This window comes from Topomyia yanbarensis, chromosome 2 (genome assembly GCF_030247195.1).
Source record: "Topomyia yanbarensis strain Yona2022 chromosome 2, ASM3024719v1, whole genome shotgun sequence".
Taxonomy (NCBI): domain Eukaryota; kingdom Metazoa; phylum Arthropoda; class Insecta; order Diptera; family Culicidae; genus Topomyia; species Topomyia yanbarensis.
Genome location: NC_080671.1, coordinates 191,788,569 through 191,807,749, shown reverse-complemented (window position 1 = coordinate 191,807,749; position 19,181 = coordinate 191,788,569). Strand labels below are relative to the sequence as shown.

General features: G+C 37.5%; 4 protein-coding genes across 7 annotated transcripts in view; 3 read left to right on the top strand and 1 right to left on the bottom strand.

Annotated features, from left to right (window-relative positions):
* LOC131682516 (sodium/potassium/calcium exchanger Nckx30C) overlaps positions 1 to 2,457 on the top strand; it is a 291,134-nt gene extending 288,677 nt beyond the window's left edge. Inside the window, exon 9 of the mRNA XM_058964044.1 lies at positions 971 to 2,457. The gene's annotated coding sequence lies outside the window, so the exon portion shown is untranslated. The remainder of the gene's footprint in view (positions 1 to 970) is intronic.
* Positions 2,458 to 8,999: 6,542 nt separating this feature from the next.
* On the top strand, positions 9,000 to 10,372 carry LOC131682514 (nuclear transcription factor Y subunit beta). Of its 4 annotated transcripts, none has more exons than XM_058964039.1 (4): positions 9,000 to 9,234; positions 9,303 to 9,634; positions 9,697 to 9,769; positions 10,151 to 10,372. In XM_058964039.1, the coding sequence occupies exons 1-4, from the start codon at positions 9,174 to 9,176 to the stop codon at positions 10,240 to 10,242; spliced, it is 558 nt and encodes a 185-aa protein (XP_058820022.1). In that variant the 5' UTR covers positions 9,000 to 9,173; the 3' UTR covers positions 10,243 to 10,372. The 4 variants fall into 4 exon arrangements, with proteins under 4 accessions (XP_058820022.1, XP_058820020.1, XP_058820023.1 ...); XM_058964037.1 differs by having other exon boundaries at positions 10,148 to 10,353; XM_058964040.1 differs by having other exon boundaries at positions 9,697 to 9,792; positions 10,148 to 10,298.
* Positions 10,239 to 11,144, bottom strand: LOC131682515 (peptidyl-prolyl cis-trans isomerase-like 3). Its single transcript, XM_058964042.1, has 3 exons — positions 11,011 to 11,144; positions 10,589 to 10,944; positions 10,239 to 10,535 (listed from the first exon to the last, which is right to left on the bottom strand). The coding sequence occupies exons 1-3, from the start codon at positions 11,017 to 11,019 to the stop codon at positions 10,409 to 10,411; spliced, it is 492 nt and encodes a 163-aa protein (XP_058820025.1). The 5' UTR covers positions 11,020 to 11,144; the 3' UTR covers positions 10,239 to 10,408.
* Positions 11,145 to 17,021: 5,877 nt separating this feature from the next.
* LOC131682513 (uncharacterized) lies at positions 17,022 to 18,958 on the top strand. The gene is made up of 3 exons (XM_058964036.1): positions 17,022 to 17,204; positions 17,387 to 18,152; positions 18,211 to 18,958. Exons 1-3 carry the CDS (start codon positions 17,057 to 17,059, stop codon positions 18,758 to 18,760), a joined length of 1,464 nt encoding a protein of 487 aa, XP_058820019.1. The 5' UTR covers positions 17,022 to 17,056; the 3' UTR covers positions 18,761 to 18,958.
* Positions 18,959 to 19,181: the final 223 nt, after the last annotated feature.

Sequence of the window (19,181 nt, the reverse complement as noted above, 5' to 3'; positions counted from 1 at the left end):
ACCTCCAGCTTATTTCGCTAGAACATTATAAGCACTTTTTACAATTTTTGAATGAATATTACAAGACATAAAAGGCTATCGCTATTTTCATTTTTTGTGATGTATACTAAACTTATATTTCTTATGGCAAAAATGATATTTATTTTTGAGGGCCCAAATCGAAGATAACAATCTTTTAAAAAGTAATAGCTTTAAAAAAATTGTTTAGTAATTGGCTTGCAAAATAATGCGCCTTAAAATATTCATTGGGTGACCCAAATGTTACTGTAATGTAAAGACTGCAAAAGCTATTTTAATAAAACCGGTTTTTTGAAAGAAACACCCTGAAGCTTACTTTTGGATTTCTAACGAAAGGTAAAGTATGACAGATAGAGCTCACATACCTTCTGCCAATTTCCTAAAATATATCATCACTTGATCATGGGTTGATTAGAGAAATACGTCCACTTATACTCCGTACGTGTTTTAGTTACACTTTTTATTTCACAGTTCACGGCTTTTATAATATATTTGCGGATTTTATAATATATTTGATCGAAAAACTTAACTCATTGTCGATTTCATATCATTTTATTTGGCAATCGTTAAAAAGTGTGATAGCGAAGTGCATCAATAATCCAACTTTCAAAGCAATAAACAATAATTCTATGTTCTATGGAATTCCCTATCTATATGGCCCTCATTAGTGTCATATTTCACACTATAGTCCTTACGGGGTACAAGTAAGATGTATTATTCTACAACTTTATTGAAAGCAGCCAATATCTAACTCGAACTTTTGAAAGTTGAAATTGAAACCACCCTAGCTGCTATTTAAACGTATGGAAGACCTAGCAAAGTACAGCAATTTTTCTTAAATTTACCATAAGGCTAAATTATTTAGTGTTAGTATGATGTCGAAACACCTGGGTAATTCAAATTCTGAGCCACTGTGCATTGTCATATATTATATTCTTTTCTTTAAAAACAGAATCCCAGTTTGTGGATTGGGCAGTGACAGCCATCGGAGGTCTCCTTTACACTGTAAACCGGAAACCATCGTAAAGGAAGATTTGAAGTTTAAGCTAACATAAAAACCCAGTTAAACGTTCACACACACAGTCATAATCAGTCTCAGTCATAGACATAAGGAATGTCATTACATACATTTGAGATCATAGTTTTTTCGTCGTTGTCAGATGCATAAAAATCTTACCGATAAGTGAAAAGATGGAAACACAAGTACGGTTTTTCGCATCTACTGTTTGTCTGGTATTTTAAGGTGTAGCAGAGTATTAAGTAAAGGATTTTGGTTCAAACGAAGAAAATAAAACCACAATTTTAACCATAAAACATGCATTGAACGTTAATTGTTATACACGTTTTTTATTTATATATTGAAACATGGAAACAAACATTGAAAAAGTTGATATGTTGAAACAAAAATTATATAAAAAGGGGCAAATCATTTTTATGGGAAGATATAAGGAAAACCAAATATATTGTTATTTATAGAGGATATAAAATTACATTTATTAACTGAAAAAGAAAAACAAACGCTTTTAGACTTCCAGTTTATGACGAGTAATTCAAGTAAACAAATAGAGAAAAAACAGTGTAAATCATTCGAAACAGATGAATTGCGGAAAAACTTAACAAATATTTGAAAAAGAAAACCTTGTATATGAAGGTATATTGATTGGTTATAAATTTACCGAAAAGTAACACGAAATTGCTAAGTAAACCAGCTGAGCAAGATATATTGGCAAACAAAAAAATACACAAATCGCATACACGCATGTAAAGTTTTTAAGTAATTTAACAAAATTCAAAGAAAAAGTAAAATAACTGTAGCGGTAAAAGTTTAAGACATGCAAATATAATAAACAACATGAGCAAAGGCGACAGTCGAATTAAAACAACAACACAAGTACTTGAGGATATATAATCGAGTTTGAAAAAAAAAACATTTTTCCTAAGTAAAGAAACCCAAACGAACAAGACAAAATCTTATAGCTATCACACGAAAACTAAGTATGAAGTTAAAAGATTTCATCGCTAAATTGTCTAGAAAAGCATAATCAACCAACCAAAATATAAAAAACAGCATTTCAAGATCACGTATGGCGGGTTTCCCAAAACAAACAAAAACTGTTGAATGTAGTAAAGTTCTTTTATAAGTTCCCTCATGCGCAGGAAGCTAAATCGAACATGTTAAGAAAGGTTAAAATTCGTCAAGTGAGCGATTGAAAGGTTAGCCTTGGCCATATTAGTTTATGCTGCATGCGTGTGTATGAAAGGAGTAGGTACGAAAATAAACTATAACAGAACCCACAACACACCGATGCAGTTATCAAATCAGCTTGTTCTTATTCGCCCCTCAGTGACAAAACCACTATTAAACCACGTTTCAACATTGGCATCAAAAACAAAACAAATTTCCACCTGCAAACGCTCACTTACATTTTAAACAACAAAGCAATAAGTAATATAAATGATAACAAAAGGTAGTTATTAAATCAACTTTACATAAAATGTACACGTTTAAGCATAAACGACAACAGATTAACCAACAGTGAACATTAAACATCACATACACAGAAGAAAGCTAACTGAATGGTGGCATCAATTCGTTCAAGTATGTACATTATAGGAAAATGCAAGCAAACGGCAAGAAACGTGAATCTAGTTTTGGTTTTATCGTGACGATCTATCTATCGTTTGCAGCACGCATCAGCATCAGCAGCTAATAAGCGTTTGTAATTATAATTTCAGAGGGGTAAGCAGAACAAAACCATGAACTATTAGCATAAATTCGCGTGTATGTATAAATTTTTAATGATAGGCATTACACAAAACAAGACATGAAAAATTAAAATACAGAGTTATATACTGAAAGATATTGATTGTTGACAAATGAGATCGTCTCGCGTAGTATGTTGCGTTTGCTGTCTCATTTTTAATAAAAAATAAAATGAAATAAAAAAAAACAAAAATAATTAAAACATAAGGAACTTTTTTGTTGACTATTATACATATATAGATTTGATTTTATATATATACCTATATATCATTCTCATTACAAGGCATATATAGAATATGAATAAACCGATTCTAAAGAAGAAAACTGCTGGCATGTTATGAATGGAGAATAGTTCTGCAGAAGTCCATAAAACTGTCTCTAGAATTCAACTGGTTACTCTTATGTTACGTCTGGCATTCCGTAAGGAAGTAATCTTGGTCCCCTCATATTACAACTTCACTTGAATTATGTTAGTTACAGGTTCTTTGAGCTCGTCTTGTTAAAACTGGTGACTTGAAAATGTTTCCATTTTAATGTGTAAAGTTACAATCGACTTTAAATTCTATGTTTCGCAATATTATTTTCTAGTAAAGTCTAGTCAAATTAGATTTCTGACACTTTATTTGTTCTATTCTAGTTGTAGTTGAAAAATGGAAAATTCAACCAGCGACAATCAAATTTTCTCTTGTTCTAAGCAAGGAGTCACGTCGGAGGTAATGCGCATTAAGCCCTATTTACACCCTTGGTGAAAATGAACTTGAACTCGATGCGCACCAAATTGTTTTTTTTCAATATCTCACTTATTAGTGTATAGAAATTGATGAAACTGGAACTAAACGATAGTACATTAATATACTTAGCGAATCCATGCACAATTATTCGATATAACTGAATCAATACAATAATATTCATATTCCCGTAATTTTATATATTCCACTGTGTTCGCAGTGGATAATTCACTTGCTCGCCGGGAGTGTAAACGCGACGATGGGCGCGCCCGTAAAAATGTGTACCATATGCCAATCATTGCATAAAACGTTTAAAAACCATTTTCAATATGGTTCGCTCAACAATAGATTAACCATTGCCTGGTATAATATCGAACATAAGCATTATCTTTTTTCCATACTCGACCATACAAACAACGGGTTGTTAAGAACGGTTACGATACCAAAATATGCTTTTTTCCATATACATTTTGACAATATACCATTCAAGAACCGTATAGTTTATGGTAGCATGCATTATTTTAAATCTAGCGATGCATAAAATATTAGGTGCAGAAAAATCCCTTCCTCTCCACATTTTAATTCTATCGATTGATGAAGTTTTATTTCGTTGCACACCATCTACTGAAGAAAGCTTCGTAGACACTAAATGGACTGACGCCTTATGCGATTGAGCTATCGTCGTAATATTGTAAGAAGAGGATTTTTGATCATGTTAGTCTACAGGTGTTTGGAGCAGGGTAAACAGATATACGAATAACAAAGATCGCCAGAGCAATATTACCCTCTGGTACAAAAGTAAAATGTAGTATACAAATCTTCAATATAGGATATAGGATGCACGTAATATATTAGAAAAAGTAACTGAAATGAGTATGGTAGTTTAATAGTTGAATTACAATGATGGAATATATCAATAGTATTCTCAATATGGTGAGTATTATATGAATAGCTTTCTGGAATGGTATTTATTTATACGGGCGGAATTGATAAGGAGTGGTGAATATAAATGTCATCGCTGTTCACGGTGAACGTTCGCCTTCGAATTGACTAATCCATGTGCAGTTGTGTTAGTGCGAAATTGAGGTTAAATAGGGTAAGATTTTTGCCAAATGAGGTTAAATCAGATGGTGAATTGAAAACATCGCGTTAGATGTATGTTGTCTATACACATTGCAACTGTTTTGGTGTCTTACACGTCAAATAAGTCAATACCAGATTGCATTTTGACAAACTGTAAACTGCCAGGTGAGCGTGAAATCGTTGTTCGCTGATGAAACCGAGGGTCTGCCCCAAAGGGAAGAAGAGCGTGTCCAGATAAGAATAAGAAGAGTGGAAGATTTGACAAGCGCAAAACAGATTCAAGATAATCTGCATAAGGTGCATGCATGTGTGTACAATAATATTATTGGTGGCAAACGCCTTGAGAACCACAAAAAGGCTGAAAGCACTAGTTTCTATATTCAAAATATTGTTTTAATTAATTTCGATTTTAACAACTTCTTTTTTCTGGAAGTAAAGCAGTATTTACGCAATATAGATGTTGCCAATTGTAAAACCAAAACTCTCGATTTACGTATGCCTATATCTTATCTGGTATCATCTTGGGTTTTCACGTCATTTGCAGTTTGACAAGACCAAAATTTGACAAGACCATAATTTGATGTTGGAACGGTCTATCCCTGAGAATCATCATAGGAAGGGCTATCCCTCGGATGAAACTGTTCACAACGTCGTCCACCGTGAATAACGGAAGGTATTCAACACATGTCCACGTTCATTTCCACCGAGAGTCTAAATCCCACCCAGTGAGCAAATTTTCTGGCAGAGACCGCTCTGCTAGATTTCTGTAAGTCTTGGTTTGGCAGCCCTGTCAGATTTCTGCGCGTATCCTGTCGGGTTAGTTGAGCTAGGGCGAACTCGGTTTCGCTAGCGTTTTCTGGCAAATTTTGACAGGAATCGAGTAAAACCCTGGCATAACTCGGACATAAACTGTGCAAAGATCCTGGCAATTCCTACCTGGCAGAATTTAGCACGAATCAAGCAAAACATCCGACAACGATGTGGCAGGAAGCGTGCAGAGATCTTGGCCGTACATTTCTGGTTGGATTCTGGATAAAAGTGAGCAGCATCGGTTAGTTTAACCGCTTCTGTCAGAAACGGTTGTTGCATTTGAGCGAATTCGTTGCCAGAATTCTCGCACAAATCGCGCAAAATGCTCGCAGAAACTCTGCCAGCATCAATTTCGCTTTGCTCAACTTTTGCTAACTTTCTGCTTGCCCCGCTGACCGGGCAGCTGTGCTACTGTCATCATGTTTTTTGTGGCTGAGTTTGACAGAATTGGCAGCGGTTATTCCTCTGCCCACCATCTAAGAACGGTTGGTTTCAAAATCGTCCAATGAAGGACGTTCGTGGGACCAACGTCCATCGTTGGACCCGTGTTGAACGATTTTGCAGTGGCGCCATAATTTCAAATGTGGCCACAGTCCCAACTACAAATATATTTAAAATGACCGTTAAAGCATGCGAAACTGTTTTTAAGTATAATGTTTGTTAGTCTGTGCTTCCTGCATGAATTCCAGCTCAAATGCATCAACCGATAGAGTCGGAATTGGTTGTTTTCTTTGAGCAAGATTCCATACTGAATCCATTTAGGGTTTCGAATCGGTTTCGAAATGGATTTGACGGATAGTTGGGATAGGTTGGTGTGGTGGCGCTAGTGTTTATCGTATATTAATTCAAATGTTTATACACCAAGTTATACACGTTTTTTTAAATAACTTTGTTCGATCATGGGTGTCTGTTCTCTGTGATTCAGTAATCGAAACCCAAAACTTCATAAAGTGTTTGAAATTATTAAATTAAAATTTGTTTTTGCTATTGACATTGACAAAATGACAGTATCGCCCCTTTGGCGATTGTTTACATTTTCGGTCCCACCTATCAGCATTGAAGTATCGCCGTTACGTTTTTTTACAATAACTACCGTTTTACACCACCGATTTCGTCCGGGTTTTTTCAATAGCGATCATTGTTACTATTTACAGCTGGTATCAGCTTGATAATCCTAAAGAAATACGAAAAAAACAGTTTCGCCTCTACACTGCTAGCAAAAAAGTATCGCCCTGTTTGTTTGCATGGAGCGTGGAGGGCGAAACTTTAAATAAACAAACAAAAATACAGTTTCGCCCGTTGTATTTTTTGCTGTAGTTTAAGAAAGCAATATCGTAGAATCCAAATTTTTAGGTTAATTTGTTGCGTTTCAAAGCCCTCATTTGCATGTATGAAAAAAGCCTTATGTTTACATTTGTAAGTATCGCCCTTTTCACAAAAAAGCGTTGAAATGAAATCGCAGCTCCTGATATCACGCTATCTCTGAAGTGCATGCGTGCATAGTTCCAAATTTTACTTCGACATCGACTTTTTCTAAAGGTGACTTCCCAGTAATATCCTTGATTTGAATTATTATCGCTAATCCTAATGCCAAAGAACAAATAAAAACCTTTTGAAAATCGTTTGGGAAAATCATCATTACTGGAATTTTTATTTTCACGAAACTTTTCGATAACCTTCCGTCACTTGCGTTAATGCACTGGGTGCACAGTGATCTGAAAATCTAGCGAAATCGTCTTAGGGCACCAGCGAGTCTAATTCAGAGCTATCTGCGCGGCGAGTTAAATCTGTAAAGAATACTAAAAATTAATTTCTATTCTATTCCATAATTTTCAGTTCAGCAATTCGAGAGATCGTGCTCATCGCAAGCCATGAAAAATAGACTACGTTGTGAAGCGATGGTCACTATTCATTAAAAAATCACGGTTAAATAAAAAATAAGCCCTAATGAAAGATCTATGTCGATATATTTCAATCCCATTTGAAATCCGCGTCAATATATTCTGGTTGCAGTTGAACACTGGAAAATCCAACTATCGACAATCGTATTTTCTCTGGTTCTAAACAATAATATCACGTCGGAAGTAGTGCTGTATTCGTACAATGATGCGCTGCAAGGCGCACTATGTACTTCCGATCTGACAAAAGAGGTCGCATGTCGCTGCTAACACTGAAAATTTATCATCTCACTCTCACAGTTTGACACCTATTGCCCCGGGTATACACCTGTCAAAGTAATGGGATACAATATGCTAGAGCGAGACCCCATGTTTCAGTCCGTGAATGCATGGAGACAGTAGCGCTTTGCTCCCTCTAGTAGTTATAATCTCTTTTGATCCGACATCATGAATTAGCCCTACACAAGCGAAAAAACGATTGTCGCAGGTTGGCTTTTCCAGTTTTCAACTGCAATCAGAATATTTTTTTTCCATTACACGTACAATACTTTTATCATTACCCTCTAGTATTGTCAAAAATATTGAACATGTAAAGCGGACCTAAGAAAGTCGTATTTTTTCAATAAGAATTTAGAAAGAAATATTGATTTTACCAGGTCGATTTTTTTAAGTGAACAAAACCGATGTCTTCAAAAATCGCGAAAATCCCCAGTTAAACTCATTCCGGAACCGGTTCGGATTTCTGAATGGAGTCATTATTAGAGCACTCTAGTTAGAGTGTGACCAAGAGGACATAACGTTTCCAAACGAACATGAAATTTGACGTATTTCTATTGTGTATACGTCATACGTCACTCCATGTTCGTTTGGATACGTCAAGGCCTCTTGGCCACACTCTAACTCCCAGTTAAACTCATTCCGGAACCGGTTCGGATTTCGGTTGTTGCATTTGATTTCCCTCTAAGATCGGTTGGTTTAAAAATCGTCCAATGAAGGACGTTCGTTGGACCAATTTGGACAACGTCCAAATAACCGTTCAACAAACGTCCATAGCTGGAGCCGTGTTGAACGATTTTGAAACAGTTTTTTGGACGTCTCAGTGGGTTGGAATCCATAATGACTCCATTTAGGATTCCGAATCAAATTCCGAATGGTTTGACCGGGCTAGAGTGCTGTAGTCATTATGGATTCCAAATCAAATGCAACAACCGATTCCGACTCAGAATCAGTTGTTGCATTTGATTTGGAATCCATACTGACTCCATTCAGGATTCCGAATCAAATTCCGAATGGTTTGACCGGGTCAGATTGAAAAGATCGGATCAGCTTCCTGGCAACCCTATACCATCACATGGAGTTTGACAGCGACCAACATGTATGGGGCGTTATAGCTATAAAGCCCCAAACAAAGAATTTTGTTCGGTACTATACACGATATTCAAGCGTTTAACACGACGTTTTGCATCTTGTGGGATGATTTAAAACCATATTATTCAGAAAATCAACATTTAGTAACTAATTACTGCTTTTAATCATTCGATTCAAAATTAATGTTTTGATTTTCATGGCAGTGATGCTGGCTGTACAGAGAGCTGGATCGGATGCTAAAAATCGATGTATCGAGACAAAAAGATCGATTAAAAAAAATGTCGCATCGACATCGCCCAGTCCTAAACTAAATTACTAAACGTCAAAAGAAGTAAATATATCAGAATCAAAATAAATTCGACTAGTTTATTTAGAATTTTTTGGTGTTAGGTTTTGGATGCAGCAAATTTGTTAATTGAATAGCTCGAAGTTGTAAACTGGAGTATCTAAGCTCTTTACTGGGAAGGTGTGTGCGTTTTTAATGCGTATTCACATAATTTATAAATGGCTCAAAGTGGTAACATGTCGGTTTTAGAAGGTTCTTATTTTGTTCAGGATGATATCGGTAGGCGCATTACAATTTTAGTAACTCGAAAAATTTTACATGGATCTTTTTTACCCTGACATTTTCAGATGGTGTGCATTCGGATGATTCTGGAGCTGAACATCTTTTGAAACCTGGAGTAGCGCTACGTGAGCAGGATCGTTTTTTACCGATAGCAAACATTACCAAAATTATGAAGAAAGGAATTCCCTCCAACGGGAAGATTGCTAAAGATGCTCGAGAATGTGTGCAGGAGTGCGTCTCTGAGTTCATCTCCTTCATCACATCTGAAGCGAGTGAGCGATGCCACACAGAGAAACGAAAGACAATCAATGGTGAAGACATCCTTTGTGCCATGTATACGTTGGGCTTTGATAACTATGTCGAACCTTTAAAGTTGTACCTAACTAAATATCGCGATGTGAGTTTTTTACGTGTATATATTTTTGCTTATGACTCAAATTCGCTATTTTTATCCTACAGACTACCAAAACTGAGCGGTCCAGTCCCGAGCATTCGCCGGATCAGTACGACGCAATCGATCAGGACTTCAGCTGTGAGTTATGAGACGTACAACGAGTAATGTTCGATTGCTCTACCTAACAATGCCTGAATCAACATGAGTGAAAGCAACAGAGTTCATTGCTAATAGCATTTTCGTTTTTGACAGTGGGTTACACCCGTGTAGTACGTAATAGATTTATTCAAGGTTGGGCGTAATCAATCTCTTTTTACCACTACACTGCTGTAGCGCCCGGCAAAACCGAAAATACTATAAAATATATGAAATGCACTGCCATGATGCTCTTAGTGTACTACTAGCCTAGAACATTCATAGCAAATGCAATGTTCCGCGTATCACGGCAGGGCATTTTTACGTTGATCTAAACATTACCTTGAAAAACATGTTTTGGAACATTTATTTTACTTACAGCAGTTCAAACCTCAACCACTGGACCAAACGTTTCCACGGATGTCATCTATCAGAATTCAGATGGAACCTATTATTTGAAAAGTGACTCTTATTGAAATCTGTATAGCAGTTTCTTTTTAATTATTTGCTTTTAGTGTATTAGATATAATTCGATTGGTTTCATCTATATAAAATATCATATCTTTGTGGATATGTATTCGTAATATTTTATATATTTATAAAATAGCCATTAGCAAATAAAAATAATGCAGAAATAGTATATTATCCTGCTATAGGATTGGCGTGTATTGTAATACTGTTTATTCTTTTCTCTGAAACTGGTCGATACGTTTTCGGATTGACTGCTAGCTTTTCCAGCTCGTCCAATGCTTCGAAACCGTCGATGACTCTGAAAATTTACTAAATTTAGTCATCCGTTTTTAGATACAATACTTATCTTACTTTCCAAACAACGTATACTTCAGATCTAGTGCCGGTTGGGCAGCATAAGTGATAAAGAATTGGCTAGCATTTGTGTTCGGTCCACTGTTGGCCATCGAAATCATACCCCTTTCGTTGTGTTTCAAATTTTCTTTAAACTCGTCCTCAAACTTGCGGCCCCAAATTGACTGTCCTCCTTTGCCGGTACCTGCGGGATCGCCTGTTTGCACGATGAATCCTTTTATATTTCGATGGAATATGCAACCATTATAGTAATCACTTGCGCACAAAGCAAGAAAGTTTTCACAAGTTTTGGGACACTCTTCGCAGAATAGCTCCAATTTGATTTCACCCACATCTGTGTGCAGCGTTACAGACTGAAATATAGAGTAACACTTTTGTATATAATAATGATGACCTAAATTATAATTGATTCTACAAACCATATTCATACAATATATCCTACTGTAAAAATATTGGTGCAGGTATTTAACGCAAGTATATCTGCCAAAGACTTGGCCAAAGACGATGCTTGAAATATGAAGTTACGCGGAGAAAAACAGTTTACCAATGTTTTCCCCAGAGATGCCAGATTTGCAGACAAGTCTGCAAATTCGCAGACTTTTAATTTAAGCTGCAGATTTTTTCGACGACGCAGATATTTGCAGATTTTTGAGTTTGGTTGCAAATATTTGCAGATTTTTTAGTTTGGTTGCAGATATTTACAGATTTTTGAATATAAAGGCTTTTGGTTACACTAGCTTTCCTGACATTTTTTGTTCTTCCCAGACTTTTAAAATTATTATTGAAGACATTTGAAAAAAGTACCTGGCATCTCTGGTTTTCCCAGTAAAGTTCAGCCGGAATTCCAGCTCATAGACTTTTCTACGGCTCATGTACGTACACGCCACATGACACAAATACTACATTACAAGCTGGTAGAAAATAATAAACAAAGACGGCAAAAGTAAATGGGATTGTTTTCAACCAGGAAACTTCATTAGAGTTCGTGAGACCGGTCGCAAAGAACTCAATTCTAATTGGTATTCCGGCTCCAGTGACACAACCGTTTCTAAGCATACCCCAGTTAAACTCATTCCGGAACAGGTTCGGATTTCTGAATGGTCATTATAGAGTTCTATGCAAATCATATCATACACACAAATTAGGGGTTTGTTTTCCACCAGCTGTCATATATAAAACTGCCAGCTAATTTGAACATTTGAAATAACTCGCCTAAAGTATTTATAAGGGTTTGAAATGCTCTATGATACTGTAAATCTTATTCCGGACATGCACAATACCGGTTAGGCTCCATGATGAAAATAATCCGACCGAAAAGCTATTTTCGATTTGTTTTCCTCTACCTATGACAGGTGGAGGAAAACAAATCGGTGAACTCACTAATACAGTTACAGATTCCCACTGAGACGTCCAAAAAATTGTTTCAAAATCGTTCAACACGGGTCCAACGATGGACGTTTGTTGAACGTTTATTTGGACGTTGTCCAAATTCGTCCAACGAACGTCCTTTATTGGACAATTTTGAAACCAACCGTTCTTAGAGGGTTGTCAAGTACTCTATATATGGCCAAGACGGATACAGGTGTGCACATTTTTTTCTGTGTGTGAGTGCGGTTGTCATTTTTCTTTGATGAAACTAAAAGAGTTTATGAAGAAGAAAAGCACAAACAGTTGACGTAGCGGGCCCTTCTGTTGCCATAAGTTTTGTTTCGGTTCGGTCATAGTTAATTTAATCGGTTTTTTCGAGGTAAAAAGTGTCCATAAGTGTTCTCATCGATAGTGAAGCTCGGCCTTTTCTCACTTTTCATCGTGCGCCAAAGAATCAGGATGCTCGTTCGGATGTTGATGTTTACTTCAAGGGCCCTCATGCTTAATTTTGCAAGTATAATACTAAACACTCAAAAGTGTCAAATGTTCCCACCTTTCTCTCCATCTTGATATATGGCCATATCGACATAGATCTTTCACTAGGGCTTAAATCGCAAATGTAAACAAACTGCGTTTTCGCTATTATGACATTATGCGACAAAAATACTACAAGATTGAGGTGAAAATTAGTTAAAATGGTTTATAGTTCGATTTATAATTAAAGAAAACAAGACGGCGAAACATGCATTTTCTTCGAGATTTCGACTTAGGCCCTTCTTCTCATATGGAATATAAAGGCTAAACTTACATTTTTTGACAGAACCGGGCGTACGGTTATTATTCACAAAATTATTCTTTAAACGGCGGTTCTATTATATAAATGATAAGCAATATCTACTAGGATCATGTCTACTCGATAGTTGTTGCACATAAACATTCGAATATTTCGATATTTTCATGAAATTCGAAGAAAAGATGCACGCGCCCTATCATTTACATTGGGTTTCTATGCGCCCATTTGCTGAGCCCTATTAAAAAGTATATTGTCAAGCTCGCCCATTTACCCAGCCCTACCCAGCAAGACAGAGTCAGTTTAGCCCTTTTACCGCGCCCTTATGAAAATTATGTACACCGTTTAGCCCTTCCGCAAATGGTGGTTGCTGAAGGGCGAAATCACGACTGGGATGCAAATTGGGCGTAAGCATTTTTTTAGTTTCTACCCACTAAAAGCACATAGGAATTAAATTCTTTGTTATATTGTCATAAGGTTTAACCATAGATGCTTCCGGAAAACATGGTCATAAAGTAATTGGGTCATTAAATGAGAAAAAAAAGTCGTTTTTTATTACTTACATCGATAAAGCTGATTTTCGTGATTGCAACAATATTTTTTTCCAACTCAGGAAACGTGAAAATAATATTAAAATTTAAAATAAAGAAATATGTTGACAGTCTGGATTTGACACTATAGGAAGGGTTTGACATATCGAATTTCACGACAAATGATGCCCTGTCAGAAAAAAATAAGTCAAGTTTTCTCGGTTTTTCCACAGGGTTATTTTTATTTGACATAAACACCATACATTGCATATAGTTTTTTTTCATTTTGGGTGTTGTCCTGATAGGCCAGATGTAAACAACCGCTGTTTTCCTATGTATGGTTGCCAAGTTTACATTAGATTTATTTTAAAAAACAAAAAAATCGTTTTTACGTATTACAACGAATTTTTTTTTGAAATCATGTTATATTATGTATATTGGACCTAAAATTTATCGAATGGAACGGAAAACTATATATAGCTTAATGACCCAATTTATACCTACAATAAAAACTACATTTAGAAAAGCATCGCCGTATATTGAAACTGATTTTTTCTCCATTTGAGTACATTGCGACTTTGGCCCTATTGAAAGATCTGTGTCGATATATGGATTCCAAATCCGCAACGAAGAATCGCAGATTTGACAGACGCAAAACAGATTGAAGATAATCTGCATAAGGTGTATGCATGGTTGTGCAATAATATTATTGGTGGCAAACGTCTTGAGAACCTCAAAAAGTCTGAAAGCACTATTTTCTGTATTCAAAACTTTATGTTTGAATAAATTTCGTTTTTAATGATCTCTTTTTTTGGGATGTGGAGTACTCTTTACGCAATGTCGATCTTGCCAATCGTAAAACCAACTCTCGCTTTACGTATTCCTATACTTTATCTGATATCATCTTGGGTTTTCACGTCATTTGCAGTTTGACAAGACCAAAATTGACAAGACCATAATTCGATGTTGGAACGGTCTATCCCTAAGAGTAGTCATCAATCAAAATACAATGTGCTACTAGCGTTACGTTCCAAGCCCTAGCTCGACCGGAATGACATTTGGTGCGTCCTTTGTTTACTTGGCTGATCAGCTATTCTTTAGAAAACCTAAACGCACTAAATGTCATTCCGGTCGAGCGCGGGCTCGAAAAGTATCGCTATGTAACGCAGCGTGTACTCGTTCATACCCTCTAAGGCTGTGAACCATTTGGTGAAATTTTTAACTTTTAGTTAAAATCTGACACTTCGAAAGTTATTTGCAAAATAACCCTACTCTGGAGCATGGTTAAAATTGACAGAACGATAGTTAAATTTGACAGCTCGATGGTTAAAATGTTGACCATGATGCAGAATAAAAAGGTGGAAACATTTTCTGTACCTAATTGAGGTTGTCAATATTTTTCAATACAAAATTAAGGGATAAAGATGGAAACGAGAACGTGTTGTGTTAAGATTTGTTTGGGTTATTTCATGATGTGGATGTTTACTTTTCGAGGCTATGACCACAGAGAACAGACGTCCATGATCGAACAAAAATATTTAAAAAAAAGTGTGTAAACATTTGAATTAATATACGATAAACACTAGCGCCGCCACACCAATCTATCCCAACTATCCGTCAAATCCATTCCGGAACCGGCTCGAAATCCTGAATGGATTCAGTATGGAATCTTGCTCAAAGAAAACAACCGATTACGACTCTATCGGTTGATGCATTTGAGCTGGCATTCATGCTAGAAGTCTGAACCGGTTTCGGACTAGTTTGACTGGGTAGAGGAATAACCACTGTCAATTCTGTCGAACTCAGCCACAAAAAAACATGACGACAGTAGCGCACTTGGTTTGGATATCCCAACTACCTCCGAAACCGTTAGAGATTTTACACAAGTTGAATGCTGAAGATGGACGTCTGTTCTCTGTGCTATGACTGTCATGTAATAAGAAAAAAACTAATTTTCAAAATATCGACAAATGTTCACACCACTACCATCTTGTGGTTATCGCAGCTGTCAATTCTAAATAACTATCCATATGTCAACTTTTGAAATGGTTCGCTCTCTCGGTTAAATTTTTCCATTCAAGAGAAAATAACTTTCGAACTGTCAAATTTTAACTAAAGGTTAAAAAAAATCGCCAAATGGTTCACAGCCTAAGAACGTTGGTTTCAAAATCGTCCAATGTAGGACGTTCGTTGGACCAATTTGGACAACGTCCAAATAACCGTACAACGAAGTCTATCGTTGGACCCGTGTTGAACGATTTTGAAACAATTTTTTGGACGGCTCAGTGGGTACCCAGGTAAGCTCAGCCGGAAATGAACTGGAATTCTGGCTGGTTCCAGCTCGTATTCCGGTTCCAGTGACACAACCGATTCTAGATATAATCGGTTGTGTCACTGGAGCCGGAATGCGAACTGGAACCAGCCAGAATTCCAGTTCATTTCCGGTTGAACTTTACTGGGTAGGAAGTGCAATCCCAATTTCAAATATACAGGTATGGCAAAGATGGCCCTTTGGTATTCGTAAAATGAATATTACATGAGTGGTGTGAGTGATCACGGAATAAATCCACTTGCTTTCGTCATACCGTTCGTTTCGCTCCCATTGAATCGTGTGAACCAGCCCTCTCGCAACCCTATACCATCATATGGAGTTTGACAGCGACCTACATATTTGTGCGTTATAGCTATAAAGCCCCAAACAAAGAATTATGTTCGGCACTATACATGATATTCAAGCAATCCACACGACGTTTTGCATCTTGTGGGATGATTTAACACCGTATTATTCAGAAAAACAACTTTTAGTAACTAATTACAGCTTTTAATCATTCGATTCAAAATTAATGTTTTGATTTTTATGGCAGTGATGCTGGCTGTACAGAGACGTCAACCTTGACAGGGGGCTGGTGTGAACGCTATAACGCCAACCCGTTCCGTTATGCTTCTGCATTTTTTACATATTTTTGGTTGCCAACACCCAGTCAAACTCATTCCGGGACCGGTTCGGATTTCTGAATGGAGTCAGTATGGATTCCAAATCTAATGCAACAACCGATTCCGACTCAGAATCGGTTGTTGCATTTGATTTGGAATCCATACTGACTCCATTCAGGATTCCCAATCAAATTCCAAATGATTTGAACGGGCACTAGCAACCCAGTTAAACTCATTCCGGAACCGGTTCGGATTTCTGAATGGACCCTCTAAGAACGGTTGGTTTCAAAATCGTCCAATGACGGACGTTCGTTGGACCAATTTGGACAACGTCCAAATAACCGTTCAACGAACGTCCATCATTGGACCCGTGTTGAACGATTTTGAAACAAATTTTTGGACGTCTCAGTGGGAAGTCATTATGGATTCCAACCCACTGAGACGTCCAAAAAATTGTTTCAAAATCGTTCAACGCGGGTCCAACGATGGACGTTTGTTGAACGGTTATTTGGACGTTGTCCAAATTGGTCCAACGAACGTCCTTCATAGGACGATTTTGAAACCAACAGTTCTTAGAGGGAAATCAAATGCAACAACCGATTCCGACTCAGAATCGATTGTTGCATTTGATTTGGAATCCATAATAACTCCATTCAGGATTCCGAATCAAATTCCGAATGGTTTGACCGGGAAACCGTGTGTTCTGCCACACCTATATATACAGCATTGGGGATATCCCTCGTTAAAATAAAGACATGTCATTCCATCTGGCATCGCTGGCGGAGATGCATTAGCATGACGTGAGAGGTGACACATCAAAGTGCATTCTGGTTGCTGCGAAAAATGGCGGCTGTGGAAACGAAGCCCGTTGAGTTGAAAGAAAATTTCACTAACAACGAGGAAAAGGTTGCGGTTGACGATGAAAATATCGACGCAAATGTTCCAGATGATAAAAAAAAGAAAAAGAAGCCGAAGAGACCCAAGAAATCTGGTGAGTAATCAATAATTTGTGCCCTTTATTTTTTATGCGACTTCCTGGTTTCGATTCAAATGAGGTATCCCGACTTCCCACTCCATTCAGCTCACATGCTGGTTTTCCGGTTGTATTGTTCGACTGAGTTTTCGCTCGCCAATTAACACTTTGAAAATATATAATATATATAAATTTTGCAGCTGCAGAGAAAGCTGAAGCCGCAGCACTAAGGGAGGCCCTTGCAGAAAAGGAAGCCGCCGAAAAAGCATTGAAAATTGCTACTAAAGAGGCGGAAAAGCTGAAAAAACAGCAAGAGGAATCTATTGCGGCAGAAGATGAAGATGAAGACGAGGAAGGAGGTGCGGATGCTCAAAAAAAGAAAAAGAAGAAGCGAAACAAGAAGAAGGCAGAAGTGGGCGGAAAATTGGTCGCCCCTTCGGTGCCCATTGCTGAGCAGTTCAAGGATTCAACGTTCCCTGAGGGAGAAATAATGCAATATCCAGATGCGACTACAGCCAAAGACCGTTTTACCAGTGAAGAAAAGCAAGCTCTAGATCGAATGCATTTGGATATCTACAACGAACTACGACAGGCGGCCGAGGCTCATCGACAGACCCGTCAGTACATGCAAAAATGGATCAAGCCGGGGATGACAATGATAGAAATTTGCGAAGAACTTGAAAGCACTGCTAGGAGGTTAATCGGTGAGAAAGGTTTAGACGCGGGTTTGGCTTTTCCAACGGGATGTTCAAGGAATCATTGTGCAGCTCACTATACTCCAAATGCTGGAGACCCAACTGTTTTGGAATTTGACGATGTGACAAAAATTGACTTTGGCACTCACATCAAGGGACGAATCATTGACTGTGCATTCACACTTTCTTTCAATCCGAAATACGATAAATTGCTGGAAGCTGTAAAAGATGCAACAAACACCGGCATCCGAGAGGCTGGAATTGATGTGAGGTAAGTTGTTTAGCGGGCTAAAGCAAGAATGACATTTTTTAAAAAATGTATTTGTCAGGTTATGCGACATTGGTGCTGCTATCCAAGAAGTGATGGAGTCGTATGAAGTTGAATTGGAAGGCAAAACCTATCAGGTGAAAAGTATTCGAAATTTAAATGGCCATTCGATCAGTCCTTATCGTATACATTCGGGGAAAACTGTGCCGATTGTAAAGGGTGGTGAAACGACCCGCATGGAGGAAAATGAGTTTTATGCCATTGAAACGTTCGGTTCGACCGGTCGCGGAATGGTACATGATGACATGGATTGTTCGCATTATATGAAGAATTTCGATGCACCATTTGTGCCACTACGTCTGAACTCGTCAAAGCAGTTGCTCGGATTGATCAATAAGAATTTTGGAACATTGGCCTTCTGCAAGCGGTGGCTTGATCGTGCCGGTGCCACTAAATATCAGATGGCACTGAAGGATCTTTGTGACAAGGGTGTGGTTGAAGCCTATCCTCCGCTGTGTGATGTTAAGGGGTGCTACACTGCGCAGTATGAGCACACGATTATGCTGCGTCCCACATGCAAAGAGGTTGTTTCACGCGGCGACGATTACTGAATTCGATTTGGGAAAACTTACGGCACAACAGTGAAATTTACAACACAGTTCGCTAGTAATCGGAGCAGGATAGTACCGTTTCCGACATTCGAATTAGGTTTGTTTCGTTTGTGTTTTTTGGAACCAGTGTCCTTTTTGATTATCCAATTGAAACGGAGAAATCGATTATTGAAAATATTACTGATGTATGCGTTGATATTTACACTTATTTTATTATCATGCGTTAAACTATCCGAAATCGTATGGCGTAAAATTAGGAGAACATCGTGTGAGCAGTTCACTTTAGACTTAAGAATGGGAATGCTGCATGATAAAGACCTCCATAAAGCTTTTGAGTGAGATTGAAAAAATTAACGACGCTGAATCCCTCTGGACATCTCTATGGGTTGTTTACCATTTATCTGACAATGTCGTCCCAATC